The sequence below is a fragment of the Taudactylus pleione genome, unplaced genomic scaffold (genome assembly GCF_031769625.1).
Source record: "Taudactylus pleione unplaced genomic scaffold, aTauple2 ptg001627l, whole genome shotgun sequence".
Lineage (NCBI taxonomy): Eukaryota > Metazoa > Chordata > Amphibia > Anura > Myobatrachidae > Taudactylus > Taudactylus pleione.
Genome location: NW_028286024.1, coordinates 241,173 through 257,500, shown reverse-complemented (window position 1 = coordinate 257,500; position 16,328 = coordinate 241,173). Strand labels below are relative to the sequence as shown.

The window sequence follows — 16,328 nt, the reverse complement described above, 5'->3', positions numbered from 1 at the left end:
GGAGTGATGGCGCGATGTAGGATGCATGGCATTGTACACTATATCTTCTGATTGTCCGTGCAGCACGGGCAACCAGAAGATATCGCATGCGACTGCGGGAGCGCGCAAATCGGGCATTGACACTTAATGGATTTGCTCGGAAACGACAAATCGGGCCAATATCATTTGAAGTGGGTGTGGATTAACAGATAGACAGTAAAAAAGTAGCCAATGTCTAGATAGGCACGAAGGGCAAAATGTAACGGGGTGAGAGTTTTCTTACACTTTTTAAACTCGACCAATGTAATAGAGTCCGAGAACAAAGCAGCAGAGCAAACGCCCATGTTTTTCATACTCAAGAAACTTCTCATCCAGATGTTTTCCCATTTTGAAGATAAAACTCGACCAATGTGAGAGGTTACTGCTAAACGCTCCCATTTTCTACACTCTCACCCTATTACGTTTGGCCCCAGATATTATTATTACCCTTTATTTATATGGTGCCACAAGAGTTCCGCAGCGCCTTACATAGTACATAAACTAATAAGTGAACTAGAAACCAGTGACTTACAATACATTACAGTGCAGGACAAGGACACTTTATATACATTGTTGCAACAGCGATTAAAGCACTCACAATAAGCTGCAGGGAGTCAGCAATCAAGTGTTAGGTGTAGAAGAAAGTGTAAGGAGAAGCGGGAAGAGGGCCCTGCTCGTGAGAGCTTACATTCTAAAGGGGAGGGGCAGACAGACAGGCGTGACACAGAAGGGGAGGGGCAGACAGACAGGCGTGACACAGAAGGGGAGGGGCAGACAGGCGTGACACAGAAGGGGAGGGGCAGACAGACAGGCGTGACACAGAAGGGGAGGGGCAGACAGGCGTGACACAGAAGGGGAGGGGCAGACAGACAGGCGTGACACAGAGGGGGAGGGGCAGACAGACAGGCGTGACACAGAAGGGGAGGGGCAGACAGACAGGCGTGACACAGATGGGTTAGACAGGGAGGAAGGAGCATGAGATGGGTTAGGATGAGAGCTGGCAGGCTATGATGAAGTAGTGGGGTCTTGAGAGCCCGTTTGAACATTTGTAGAGAGGTGGAGAGTCTGATGGGGAGAGGGAGAGAGTTCCAGAGGTGGGGAGTAGCGCGGGCAAAGTCTTGGCGGCGGGAGTGGGAGGAAGTAATCAGTTGGCATGAGAGGCGGCATTTGTTGAGCGAAGTGGACGGGTGGGAGTGTGAATGTAGAGGAGGTCAGAGATGTAAATGGGAGAGGAATGGGTGAGGGCTTTGTGAGTGTGAGAAGCTTGAATTGGCATCTGCAGAGGAAGGGGAGCCAGTGCAGGGCATGTAGGAGAGGGGAGGCAGATGTTGAGCGTTTGGAGAGGAAGATGAGCCGGGCAGCAGCAGACTGGAGAGGAGAGAGATGGGAGACTGGCCAGACAGGAGGAGGTTACAGTAGTCCAATCTGGAGATGACTAGCAAGCGGATGAGAGTTTTAGCAGCACCCAGGGTGAGGAAGGGTCCAATCCTGGAGATATTTTTTAGGTGGAGACGGCAGGACTGTGAGAGGTGCTGAATGTGTGGTTTAAAGGAGAGGGAGGAGTCCAGGATAACTCCAAGACAGCGCACTTTGGGGCTAGATATTAGACAGTCAATAGGTCGACTGGGACAAAAGGTAGACACACTAAAGGTCAGGTGGTCGACAGGTACAAATGGTAGACAGGTTCAAAGGGTCGACATGAAATTGGTCGACATGATTTTTTAGCCCCAATCTTCGCCCTAACCCTCCCGTTGGTGCCTAACCCAAACCCTCTGGTAAGTGCCTGTCCCTAATTGTCGGGCTAAGTGCCTAACCCTTCGGTAAACGCCTGAAGGCATGTAAGAGCAGCCAGTATTAACCCCACATGCACATATAAGTATGTATTTGCACCCTATTCGATGGCACTATGGCCCTGATTCAGAGCCGGACGCTCTGACCAGAGCGCTCGCTCTGAATCAGGGCCCACCTCCATAATTATGGAGCGTCCTCCTGGACGCTCGTATAGCTGTGGGTCACCACCCACAGCCTATACGAGCGTGCAGGTTGATGGTCGCGATGGTCTTGACCATCGCCACTGCGAGCCGGAGCCTGCGGTTGAGTTTTTCAACCGCAAGGCCCGGAGTGATTTTGGCTCTATCAGAGCCAAAATCACTCCCACTGACATCACTAGTGATGTCAGTGGGCCGGCTTCTGACGGTAGGCGTTCCCTTGGGAACACCCCCATCTGGGAGGCACGCCCCCGGCACGCCCACCAAAGGGGGCGTGCTGTCAATCAACATCGACAGCACGCCCCCTTTGATCAGACACAACGAGCGAAGGAAAGTCCCTCGCTCGTCGCGTCTCGCGCACGACGGAGCTCCCTCCGTCGTGCGCATGCGCAGTGCACACCATCGACCCACTTGCGAGCGGACAGCCGCTCGCGAGTGGGTCTGAATCAGGCCCTATGTTTTGACCAGGTACACAGTTACCGGCTCTATTCTACTCTATTCCCAGCTCAGGATCAGGCCTGAATGCGAGGAACAAAAGAAAACTCTAAGTTAGGGATGACACTTAGGGGCATATTCAATTAGGTGCGATAAGTCCTGTACTTTTCACATGCCGGAGTTTCCGGCGACATCGCTGGTTTTGCATGTGGAAAAAAGTATCGCGCTCGTCCCCGCTTATCCCCGTATTCAATTCGAAATCGGCGAAAACGGAACCCGACAAATTCAGACCTGGCGAAAGGTCCTGTCATATTTGGGGAAATCAGCCTGACACCCCCCAAAAGATGCATTGACATTGGGGATCACTCTAGATACCCCCGAATATCCCTGCTGAAGGTATTTGGGGTACTTATATGATCTCAATAGCTGCTAATTAGCGTCTGTGCACAAGTGGTGAAGAAGAGCATTTAGCTGTTTTTTTGTATAAAATAAATAGTCCCAGCAAATTTGGGGTACATGATAATGGGGGCTAGCATATTTTAAAGTTGCTAAAGTGAATTTTAAAAAAATCATAAAAAATCCACCTGCTGCAAACACCTGGGGCATACTTGGGGGGTCTCCTAGTGTCTATTTCGCTAGTTTTTAAGTTTGTCCCCCAACTTTGGGGTTTTTTTTGCCCCCAAAATGAAAGTACTTTTTTGGAGTGTTCTTATGTTTTTTTTTTACAGGTTACTTTTGGAGGACTGTCCCAAGGGTGCAGGGTGGTTTCCGCAAATTTGCACCCCAATTCTGAACTTTTTTTCGACAGGTTTCATAGGCGAATCTTTTTCGCCTATTCCAATGCATTGAGTTTCCGCACCTGCAAAAAGTCTTGGGAATTGAACATGGGGAAAAGTTTTTGCCTGGAGAAAAGACGTCACCAGCAAAACTTTTTCGCATAAACGGACTTTTCGCACCTAATTGAATATCCCCCTAAGATGTGATTCTTTGATTCAACCAGTTCTTGTCCGACAAAACACCATCGAAGGTGCGTACACACTCTTGCGACATTGAAAGAAAGGGTCGCAATCGATAGAACAGCTCAACGATTGTGTAGGCGTGTACCCAGCTTTAGTGAGAGAGATGGAGGTACAAGAATTACAGTCATGTTGCCAGCAGAAATAGCGATACCCAGTAGGTGCTGCCGTTGGCCGGTGGGAACATTTCTCCGTGTCCATGAAATGACAGAAAGATGCAGGCGCTGAGAGATCCAGAGGGATCGATAGATTTGGGTGCCATCCACACAAAGGTGGTAACTAAAATTCTAAGGAGCTTATCCGTTTCCCTATAACAGGGATAGATATAGAACAGCCGCAGCCCTAGGACTGAGCCTTGTGGTCTCCAATGGATAGAGGAAGTGAAGAATAGATGGATTCATAGCAACAAGCACTAAGGGCCTGATCAGGGATGCACTAAAATGCGATCACAGCTGCGATATCGCACAGAATGCAGCTGCGAAAATAAGCTAATCGTTCCAAAACTCACTCGACCATAAGGACGCCCACAGCTGCCTGCTCATGTGCGTCCTACGTCGTGTACCAGCGCAAATATCGGTAACATCAACGCACATCGACCAGCCACGCAGCCCTTGCTGCAGGTCTGACCTGTCTCAAACACAGCGGCTCTCCTGACTCACAGAGAGCTCTCATGCTGCGTAGGACATCGCAATGGATAATTTATGCACGCCCACGTAATGGCGTGTAAACGGTAAGACACACCCTGCGTTTCTCTAACCACTTCGGGAATGGAACCTCTGCGGAGGCATAATCGCAAATCAATTGGTGCGATTGTCACACATGCGCACTGCCAAACAATCGCTCGATCTGCGAATAAATACAAAACAAAAATCGTCATTTTGTCCATCCCTGAATCAGGTCCTAAGAGCGATATGATAAGTAGGATGAGAACCAGGATAGGACAGCGAGATGTCAAAAATATGCACTAAAGCCCACATCACTGCGAATTTGTACACAGCGCCTGTGCGCAAGTATGGAGATGTTGCAGCCGCCGGGATTAGTACTGAGATACCAAACGGCGGCTTTGCAAATCCAAGTAACTGCGAACAAAGATGGCAGCATCGGTCACAGATCATTCGTTAATCGATCTTCAGAGTAACCCTATGGTCAAACGGCCGCAGTTACTGAGACACTTGAGCCATTTTTACTGTTTGGAGGGTCGCAGTCGCAGGCGAGACATGCCCCCGAAAACCAGTTGCTACACGCCTGCAATTAAACCCCCACATCCCCATTGCCAACCACAATAAATCCTCACTGCCAGCGACAATGGAATTGAAACTTGACGCATGCACATTGCGACTCATGTGCGCAGACTACAGAAAAACGTCAGCATTGCGTTCTGCTCCGATTCGGGCCCAGCGTCCCTAGACTTAGGGATAGTGGTATCTGTATGAGAAGAGAGGGCTGTATATAGGTTGTGTCATGCTAATCACTAGGCAGTTTATGTGGGCATGAGGTTACCCTGCGAGGCACGTGGCTCTATATGCTGGGCACAAGGGTGTAATTGGTGGGCACGGGGCTGATTGTGGTGGGACTGTCATACCAGGACAGATAGGGTTGGATATTAGGCAGTTATGCTAGGCATAGGTCTGCACGTGGCAGGGATGAGGCTGCTGGGTTGTGTATGGCGGACTTACACTAGATTGTAAGCTCAGCTGGGTAGCAAGACTGTCTGAAAAATTCAGTGTACTTTGAGTTTTATAGGTATTCTATGAACAATGTTGAGAAATAAAATGAATGTGTTATAATAGCAATATTAACACCTCTTTGTACAACCTACAACAGGAATGGTTTAGTGACGGAGGTATGGGGAAGACGGTAGCATAAAATGGAATTAATACATTTCAGTGTACCTACATAGAGAAGGTACCTGGGAGTCAGTGAGGAGAGTGACAGGGTACAGAATAAAGGGTAGAAAAAAAGGTTCAAGTAGTAATGTGACAAAGAGAACAAGTGTATAATATACGACAATTAGAGAAACTATTGGTCACTTTGGAAGAAAACACGTAGACGGATCAGCTGGTTTCCAGACTACAAGTTATACTGAATAAAACCGGCGCGTCTCATATCTGATCCACTGAACATTTATTACCACTAATTCACTTTTGGATTTGTGCATTTTAAAATAGAAAAGAAGATGAAAACTCTCCACCTATGCAGATGTCTGGTATGATTTTTTCGTGGCACGCCAACTGGTGGAAGCTGGGACTTGCAGTGGTTCTCCGACAGGGCAACAATGGCACATGCAGTGGCATTACGACAGGGCAACGCTGGCACTTGAGGAGTTACTACGACAGGGGGACGTTGGCCCTTGAGGTGGCGCTACGACAGGGGGACGCTGGCACTTGAGGTGGCGCTACGACAGGGGGACGCTGGCACTTGAGGTGGCGCTACGACAGGGGGATGCTGGCACTTGGGGTGGCGCTACGACAGGGGGTCGCTGGCACTTGGGGTGGCGCTACGACAGGGGGACGCTGGCACTTGGGGTGGCGCTACGACAGGGGGATGCTGGCACTTGGGGTGGCGCTACAACAGGGGGACGCTGGCACTTGGGGTGGCGCTACGACAGGGGGTCGCTGGCACTTGGGGTGGCGCTACGACAGGGGGACGCTGGCACTTGGGGTGGTGCTCGACAGGGGGACGCTGGCACTTGGGGTGGTGCTCGACAGGGGCACGCTGGCACTTGCGGTGGCGCTACGACAGGGGGACGCTGGCACTTGGGGTGGCGCTACGACAGGGGGTCGCTGGCACTTGGGGTGGCGCTACGACAGGGGGACGCTGGCACTTGGGGTGGCGCTACGACAGGGGGACGCTGGCACTTGGGGTGGCGCTACGACAGGGGGACGCTGGCACTTGGGGTGGCGCTACGACAGGGGGACGCTGGCACTTGGGGTGGCGCTACGACAGGGGGTCGCTGGCACTTGGGGTGGCGCTACGACAGGGGGACGCTGGCACTTGGGGTGGCGCTACGACAGGGGGACGCTGGCACTTGCGGTGGCGCTACGACAGGGGGACGCTGGCACTTGGGGTGGCGCTACGACAGGGGGACGCTGGCCCTTGGGGTGGCGCTACGACAGGGGGACGCTGGCACTTGGGGTGGCGCTATGACAGGGGGACGCTGGCACTTGGGGTGGCGTTGTGACAGGGCGATGCTGGCACTTGGGGTGGCGCTACGACAGGGGGACGCTGGCACTTGGGGTGGCGCTACAACAGGGGGACGCTGGCACTTGCGGTGGCGCCACGACAGGAGAACGCTGTCACAGAGTAGAAATTACAGGGGCATGCTGGGACTTGTAGTGCCACCCTGAGGTTCGGGCATGTACAGGTATACTGGGGGTATAGAGGTACTCACCTGTGGAGGCTGAGCCCTCAGCACACCCTGGCAGCACTGTGGCCCCCAGGAGCCCGGAGTACCCTCGGTAGCTGAGCTGTAACAGCACACAGGCTCTTCTCTTCCTGGTTGTGACACATGAAGGAGTCTCCGCCCTGCAGGCAGCTCCCAGTCACTGGGTGCAGGAAGCACATGACGTCGGCGAGCGCAGGGTCAGACAGGCATCTGCGCATGCGCGGGTCCCCCCCAGCCGATCACATACATGGGGGCGGTCCTACAGAACTGTCACTCATCCCCACAGCCCCCGCCCTGCCGGGAGTGGAAGACGTCATGCCACAGCCAGCCGCATACTGCGCATGCGCACTACTCCCACCTCCACGCAGGGGTGGTCGCCACGGAAACGGCGCGGCGTGCAGGAGTAATATGCAGGCCGAGGGCGTGGTGTCGCCGTCAGCCAGTGAGAGGAGGTGGCCGGCCGGGAGGGGGCGTGTCTGTCAGGAAGGGGGCGGGTCCGGCAGCTGTAACGAGTCCTGGGACGCGGCGGCGCAGGAAGGGCCGGGCGGCCGGGGAGGGGCTGGGTTTGGCCGGGGGCGGCGAGGTTTCCTGTCCCTCCGTGTGATGGGCTTGGCTGCAGAGGAGGAGCAGTAGCATTAGGCAGTGGTGGCGGGATCGGGAGCTCTGTCATCCCGGAGGATGAGCACCTGAGCGGTAGCAGCGAGCAGGCACCCGGGGGCCGGGCACCCTCCCCCCAGACATGAGCGACCTGGCAGCGAAGACCCTGCACAAGTGGAACGCAAGCTTCAGGAAGGGCACGGACTTCGACTCGTGGGGGCAACTGGTGGAGGCGATCGATGAGTATCAGATGTGAGTGTGGCCGGGGGGTGATCTGTCCTCATATACACAGGTACCCCTTCCCATATATACCCAGCAGTATCATACACAGGTACCCCTGCCCCCAATACCCATATATACCCAGCAGTATCATACACAGGTACCCCTGCCCCCCAATAACCAGCAGTATCATACACAGGTACCCCTGCCCCCCAATACCCAGCACTATCATACACAGGCACCCCTGCCCCCCAATACCCATATATACCCAGCACTATCATACACAGGTACCCCTGCCCTTATATACCCAGCACTATCATACACAGGTACCCCAGACCCATTTCTTCCTCAATGCTTTCCAGCGCTCATCCTAACCCACTACTCTATGCTCCTTCCTCACTATCTAGCCCATCTGTGTCACCCCTGTTTGTCTGACCCTCCCCTCAGAATGTAAGCTCTCACAAGCAGGGCCCTCTTTCCTCATGTGCTTCTTCTTGCCTTTTACTTTCATTTACAATGGTGCCTAAAACTGCTTACTGACACCCTGCTGCTTATTTAGGTGTTATGCAGCATTGTTTATAAATCATGTACTTGTCCTGCATTGTCTGTACTGTTAATAACTGTTGTCTTGTGTGCTCATTTGTTTTTGTACTTTGTAAGGTGCTGCGGAACCCTTGTGGCGCCATATAAATAAAGGATGATAATAATAATAATAATATATACCCAGCAGTATCATACACGGGTACCCCTGCCCATATATACCCAGCAGTATCATACACGGGTACCCCTGCCCATATATACCCAGCAGTATCATACACGGGTACCCCTGCCCATATATACCCAGCAGTATCATACACAGGTACTCCTGCCCATATATACCCAGCAGTATCATACACAGGTACCCCTTCCCATATATACCCAGCAGTATCATACACAGGTACCCCTGCCCCCCAATACCCATATATACCCAGCAGTATCATACACAGGTACCCCTGCCCCCCAATACCCAGCAGTATCATACACAGGTACCCTGCCCATATATACCCAGCACTATCATACACAGGTACCCCTGCCCATACATACCCAGCAGTATCATACACAGGTACCCCTGCCCCCCAATACCTTTATATACCCAGCACTATCATACACAGGTACCCCTGCCCCCCCAATACCCATATATACCCAGCACTATCATACACAGGTACCCCTGCCTTCTGTATTACCCAATACCTATATATAGCCAGCACTATCTATACACTGACACCTCCCACCCCGTATAGCCAGCACTATCTATACACAGGTACACCTGCACCCTGTTTAACCAAATACCTAAATATAGCCAACACTATCCATACAGACACCTCCTGACCCCCCTATATACCTGCCTCTTACATACACCTAGTACTATCTACACAGAGACACCTGTCTCCTATATACTCTATCTATAGACACACCTGCCCCCAAGGCCGGCTGCAGGTGGAGCAGCTCCCTCTGCCAGTGTCGGTTGGCACGCCTTACCCTCAGCACATACGCCCCTATATTAGCTACTAGCTGCAGAACACGTATCCATGCTCGGCTGGAAGTCTGTGATCTGTTCCCTAGGCCGACTCCCTCCCTCAGTGGGCTGCACTCTGGTGATCTCTGCCACGGACACCAGCTCCCTGAGCCGCGCCTCCTGCACAGGAACCATCTCTAGGGTCTTGTACTGAGCCGCGCCTGCTCCACAGGAACCATCTCTAGGGGCTTGTACTGAGGCACACCTCCTGCACAGGAACCACCTCTAGCATCTTGTACTGAGGCGCGCCTCCTGCACAGGAACCACCTCTAGGGGCTTCTACTGAGGCGCGCCTCCTGCACAGGAACCACCTCTAGGGACTTGTACTGAGGCGCGCCTCCTCCACAGGAACCACCTCTAGGGTCTTGTACTGAGCCGCGCCTCCTGCACAGGAACCACCTGATGACCGCACATAACTGGTCCCTGAGCAGTAGTTACGCCAGCGCTTGTGTAATGGGTGTCCTCAGGCGGCAGCTGCCCTCTTTACTGCAGGCTCTGGGCTCCTCTCTGAAATTAATTTAGACTTGCTGAGTGCAGTGCAGTGCAGAGCCTTGCCCACCGCCTCCTGACGACCAATCGTGATGATCCTTAAGCCCAGTACACCCTAGGTCGACTGGTTGGCTAATCTGACGATTGGTAAGTGCACACACACTTGCCATTCATCTGCCCGATGTGCCAGGCTTGACAGCTCTACTAGGCGGGCATTTAAATTTGCAAACTAAGTTGAGCTGTCAATCACTGCTGGGTCCCTGCAGCATGTGTACGGGCGATCGGCGGATCGTCTGTACACACCGGCAGATGGGTGTTGTATATAAAGTATATAACGCCCATCTGCTGTGCTGCACCACAGATAGGCTGTGTCTGTGAATGACGTCCTTCGCAGCCATATACACTGTACACACCCGGCGATGCGATATATCTATCGTACCTCTTTTACACTAAATTCCCAGGTCTGACCCTGTATTTGGAACAAGGTTCCAAACCAGGTCAGACCTGGGACATACCCTCGTCAGACTGCGGCACCGACCCATTATATTCCTTGGTTGGCACCGTTCACACTGTACACTGGTGCAGAGGAGCTGGCCTACAGGCGCTTGGAGCTGACATTATCGCCAAGCGCTGGAAAATCTGCAACCCTCCATCCTGTAAATTGGAGCCGGTTGTTACCCGTTTACACTGCAGGCTTAAACGGGTCGTTCCCTTGTTAAACCCTGCAAACTACCTGTGTATTCAGCCCTTGCCCCTTTTACACCTAAAAGCAACCCAGGATAACCTGGGTTTTATCTGTGGGGTGAAAGGGGTATCAGTGTGTACCTGACTTTAGCCTAACACCTGCTGGGAAAATGACCTACACAATGCGGGGAAAAAAATAATCCATCGGTTCAGTGGTTGCGGAGTTTATCACAATCGGACAAACAGACGTCCTCATTTATAAGATACACTATGTAGACAAAAGTGATCGGACACCCCTGTTTAAGCTAAATGGTCCCATGCCTACCATTGCACAGGAGTTCCAAATGGCCACTAATGTGGGGGTTTCGACAAGAACACTTGGTAGGGCGTCCCCTGCACTCGCAGTCCTACGGAAACAACAAATGTGTATATCAGGAGGACAATGGCACCTGCCATGTTTCCAGGGCGATGCAGGACTGGTTTACAGGAAATTCAGTAACCCGGACGGACTGGCCAGCTCAGAGTCCAGATCATATCCCCATTGAGACCCTCTGGAACAAATTGGAGCGATGGGTGCGTTCTAGGCCGTCTCAGCGTCAGTCGGTCATTGTACATAAGGCGGAATGGTAACCCATACCGCCTGCTGCTGCCCAGGAACTTGTGGCCAGTTTGCTAAGAAGCGGGAGAGCAGTAATCGCTGTACGTGGTGACCTACACAGTACTGACGTCACTATAACATCTCACTGCACGTGGTGACCTACACAGTACTGACGTCACTATAACATCTCACTGCACGTGGTGACCTACACAGTACTGACCTCACTATAACATCTCACCGCACGTGGTGACCTACACAGTACTGACATCACTAACATCTCACTGCACGTGGTGACCTACACAGTACTGACATCACTAAAACATCTCACTGCACGTGGTGACCTACACAGTACTGACCTCACTATAACATCTCACTGCACGTGGTGACCTACACAGTACTGACGTCACTATAACATCTCACTGCACGTGGTGACCTACACGGTACTGACCTCACTATAACATCTCACTGCACGTGGTGACCTACACAGTACTGACCTCACTATAACATCTCACTGCACGTGGTGACCTACACGGTACTGACCTCACTATAACATCTCACTGTACGTGGTGACCTACACAGTACTGACCTCACTATAACATCTCACTGCACGTGGTGACCTACACAGTACTGACATCACTATAACATCTCACTGCACGTGGTGACCTACACAGTACCGACGTCACTATAACATCTCACTGCACGTGGTGACCTACACAGTATTGACCTCACTATAACATCTCACTGTACGTGGTGACCTACACAGTACTGACGTCACTAACCTCTCACTGCACGTGGTGACCTACACAGTACTGACATCACTATAACATCTCACTGCACGTGGTGACCTACACGGTACTGACGTCACTAACATCTCACTGATCTATTTACTGTCAGTGTCCAATCACTTTTATCTACATAGTGTATATAGATATACCCAGTTCTATCTGTACTGACACCTACCCCTCTATATTACCTGTATACCTAGCACATGAGACCTGCCCCTATATACTTAGCACTATCTATACGCAGATACACCTGCCCGTCTATATTACCCATATACCCAGCGCTATTCATACTGACACCTGCCCTCTATATTACCCGTATACCCAGCACTATTCATACTGACACCTACCCCTCTATATTACCTGTATACCTAGCACATGAGACCTGCCCCTATATACTTGGCACTATCTATACGCAGATACACCTGCCCCTCTATATTACCCATATACCCAGCACTATTCATACTGACACCTGCCCCTCTATATTACCTGTATACCCAGCACTATATATACTGACACCTGCCCCTCTATATTACCCGTATACCCAGCACTATTCATACTGACACCTGCCCCTCTATATTACCTGTATATTCTGCACTATACATACTGACACCTGCTCCTCTATATTACCCGTATACCCAGCACTATACATACTGACACCTGCTCCTCTATATTACCTGTATACCCAGCACTATACATACTGACACCTGCCCCTCTATATTACCTGTATACCCAACACTATACATACTGACACCTGCTCCTCTATATTACCCGTACACCCAGCACTATACATACTGACACCTGCCCCTCTATATTACCTGTATACCCAGCACTATACATACTGACACCTGCCCTCTATATTACCTGTATACCCAGCACTATAGATACTGACACCTGCCCCTCTATATTACCCGTACACCCAGCACTATACATACTGACACCTGCCCTCTATATTACCTGTATACCCAGCACTATACATACTGACACCTGCTCCTCTATATTACCCGTATACCCAGCACTAGTCATACTGACACCTGCTCCTCTATATTACCCGTATACCCAGCACTAGTCATACTGACACCTGCCCCTCTATATTACCTGTATACCCAGCACTATACATACTGACACCTGCCCCTCTATATTACCCGTATACCCAGCACTAGTCATACTGACACCTGCTCCTCTATATTACCCAGCACTATACATACTGACACCTGCTCCTCTATATTACCTGTATACCCAGCACTATACATACTGACACCTGCTCCTCTATATTACCTGTATACCCAGCACTATACATACTGACACCTGCCCCTCTATATTACCTGTATACCCAGCACTATACATACTGACACCTGCCCTCTATATTACCTGTATACCCAGCACTATAGATACTGACACCTGCCCCTCTATATTACCCGTACACCCAGCACTATACATACTGACACCTGCCCTCTATATTACCTGTATACCCAGCACTATACATACTGACACCTGCTCCTCTATATTACCCGTATACCCAGCACTAGTCATACTGACACCTGCTCCTCTATATTACCCGTATACCCAGCACTAGTCATACTGACACCTGCCCCTCTATATTACCTGTATACCCAGCACTATACATACTGACACCTGCCCCTCTATATTACCCGTATACCCAGCACTAGTCATACTGACACCTGCTCCTCTATATTACCCAGCACTATACATACTGACACCTGCTCCTCTATATTACCTGTATACCCAGCACTATACATACTGACACCTGCTCCTCTATATTACCTGTATACCCAGCACTATACATACTGACACCTGCCCTCTATATTACCCGTATACCCAGCACTATACATACTGACACCTGCCCCTCTATATTACCCGTATACCCAGCACTATACATACTGACACCCGCTCCTCTATATTACCTGTATACCCAGCACTATACATACTGACACCCGCTTCTCTATATTACCCGTATACCCAGCACTAGTCATACTGACACCCGCTCCTCTGTATTACCCGTATACCCAGCACTATACATACTGACACCTGCTCCTCTATATTACCTGTATACCCAGCACTATACATACTGACACTTGCTCCTCTATATTACCTGTATACCCAGCACTATACATACTGACACCTGCCCCTCTATATTACCTGTATACCCAGCACTATACATACTGACACCTGCCCCTCTATATTACCCGTATACCCAGCACTATACATACTGACACCTGCTCCTCTATATTACCTGTATACCCAGCACTATACATACTGACACCTGCCCTCTATATTACCCGTATACCCAGCACTATACATACTGACACCTGCCCCTCTATATTACCCGTATACCCAGCACTATACATACTGACACCTGCTCCTCTATATTACCCGTATTCCCAGCACTATACATACTGACACTTGCCCCTCTATATTACCCGTATACCCAGCACTATACATACTGACACCTGCTCCTCTATATTACCCGTATACCCAGCACTAGTCATACTGACACCTTCTCCTCTATATTACCCGTATACCCAGCACTATACATACTGACACCTGCCCTCTATATTACCCGTATACCCAGCACTATTCATACTGACACCTGCTCCTCTATATTACCTGTATACCCAGCACTATACTTACTGACACCTGCTCCTCTATATTACCTGTATACCCAGCACTATACATACTGACTCCTGCTCCTCTATATTACCCGTGTACCCAGCACTAGTCATACTGACACCTGCCCTCTATATTACCTGTATACCCAGCACTATACATACTGACACCTGCCCCTCTATATTACCCGTATACCCAGCACTATACATACTGACACCTGCTCCTCTATATTACCGGTATACCCAGCACTATACATACTGACACCTGCTCCTCTATATTACCCGTATACCCAGCACTAGTCATACTGACACCTGCTCCTCTATATTACCCGTATACCCAGCACTATACATACTGACACTTGCTCCTCTATATTACCCGTATACCCAGCACTATACATACTGACACCTGCCCCTCTATATTACCCGTATACCCAGCACTATACATACTGACACCTGCCCCTCTATATTACCTGTATACCCAGCACTATACATACTGACACTTGCTCCTCTATATTACCCGTATACCCAGCACTATACATACTGACACCTGCCCTCTATATTACCCGTACACCCAGCACTATACATACTGACACATGCTCCTCTATATTACCCGTATACCCAGCACTATACATACTGACACCCGCCCCTCTATATTACCCGTAAACCCAGCACTATACATACTGACACCTGCTCCTCTATATTACCTGTATACCCAGCACTATACATTCTGACACCTGCTCCTCTATATTACCTGTATACCCAGCACTATACATACTGACACCCGCCCCTCTATATTACCCGTGTACCCAGCACTAGTCATACTGACACCTGCTCCTCTATATTACCCGTATACCCAGCACTATTCATACTGACACCTGCTCCTCTATATTACCTGTATACCCAGCACTATACATACTGACACCTGCCCCTCTATATTACCTGTATACCCAGCACTATTCATACTGACACCTGCTCCTCTATATTACCCGTATACCCAGCACTATACATACTGACACCTGCCCTCTATATTACCCGTATACCCAGCACTAGTCATACTGACACCTGCTCCTCTATATTACCCAGCACTATACATACTGACACCTGCTCCTCTGTATTACCTGTATACCCAGCACTATACATACTGACACCTGCCCCTCTATATTACCTGTATACCCAGCACTATACATACTGACACCTGCCCCTCTATATTACCTGTATACCCAGCACTATACATACTGACACCTGCCCCTCTATATTACCTGTATACCCAGCACTATACATACTGACACCTGCCCCTCTATATTACCCGTATACCCAGCACTAGTCATACTGACACCTGCTCCTCTATATTACCCAGCACTATTCATACTGACGCCTGCTCCTCTATATTACCCGTATACCCAGCACTAGTCATACTGACGCCTGCTCCTCTATATTACCTGTATACCCAGCACTATACATACTGACACCTGCTCCTCTATATTAGCCGTATACCCAGCACTAGTCATACTGACACCTGCCCTCTATATTACCTGTATACCCAGCACTATAAATACTGACACCTGACCCTCTATATTACCCGTATACCCAGCACTATACATAGTGACACCTGCTCCTCTATATTACCTGTATACCCAGCACTAGTCATACTGACACCTGCCCCTCTATATTACCCAGCACTATTCATACTGACGCCTGCCCCTCTATATTACCTGTATACCTAGCACTGGTCATACTGACACCTGCTCCTCTATATTACCCGTATACCCAGCACTATACATAGTGACACCTGCTCCTCCTATATTACCTGTATACCCAGCACTATACATACTGACACCTGCCCCTCTATATTACCTGTATACCCAGCACTATACATACTGACACCTGCCCCTCTATATTACCCGTATACCCAGCACTATACATACTGACACCCGC

At 50.2% G+C, this 16,328-nt stretch overlaps 2 protein-coding genes across 2 annotated transcripts in view; one reads left to right on the top strand and one right to left on the bottom strand.

Moving 5' to 3' along the window:
- Positions 1-7,031, bottom strand: part of BROX (BRO1 domain and CAAX motif containing) — a 54,777-nt gene extending 47,746 nt beyond the window's left edge. Inside the window, exon 1 of the mRNA XM_088464271.1 lies at positions 6,849-7,031. The gene's annotated coding sequence lies outside the window, so the exon portion shown is untranslated. The remainder of the gene's footprint in view (positions 1-6,848) is intronic.
- A 340-nt stretch (positions 7,032-7,371) lies between these two features.
- Positions 7,372-16,328, top strand: part of AIDA (axin interactor, dorsalization associated) — a 58,172-nt gene continuing 49,215 nt past the window's right edge. Inside the window, exon 1 of the mRNA XM_088464270.1 lies at positions 7,372-7,691. Coding sequence (XP_088320396.1) covers positions 7,582-7,691 — 110 coding nt within the window. The 5' untranslated portion in view covers positions 7,372-7,581. The remainder of the gene's footprint in view (positions 7,692-16,328) is intronic.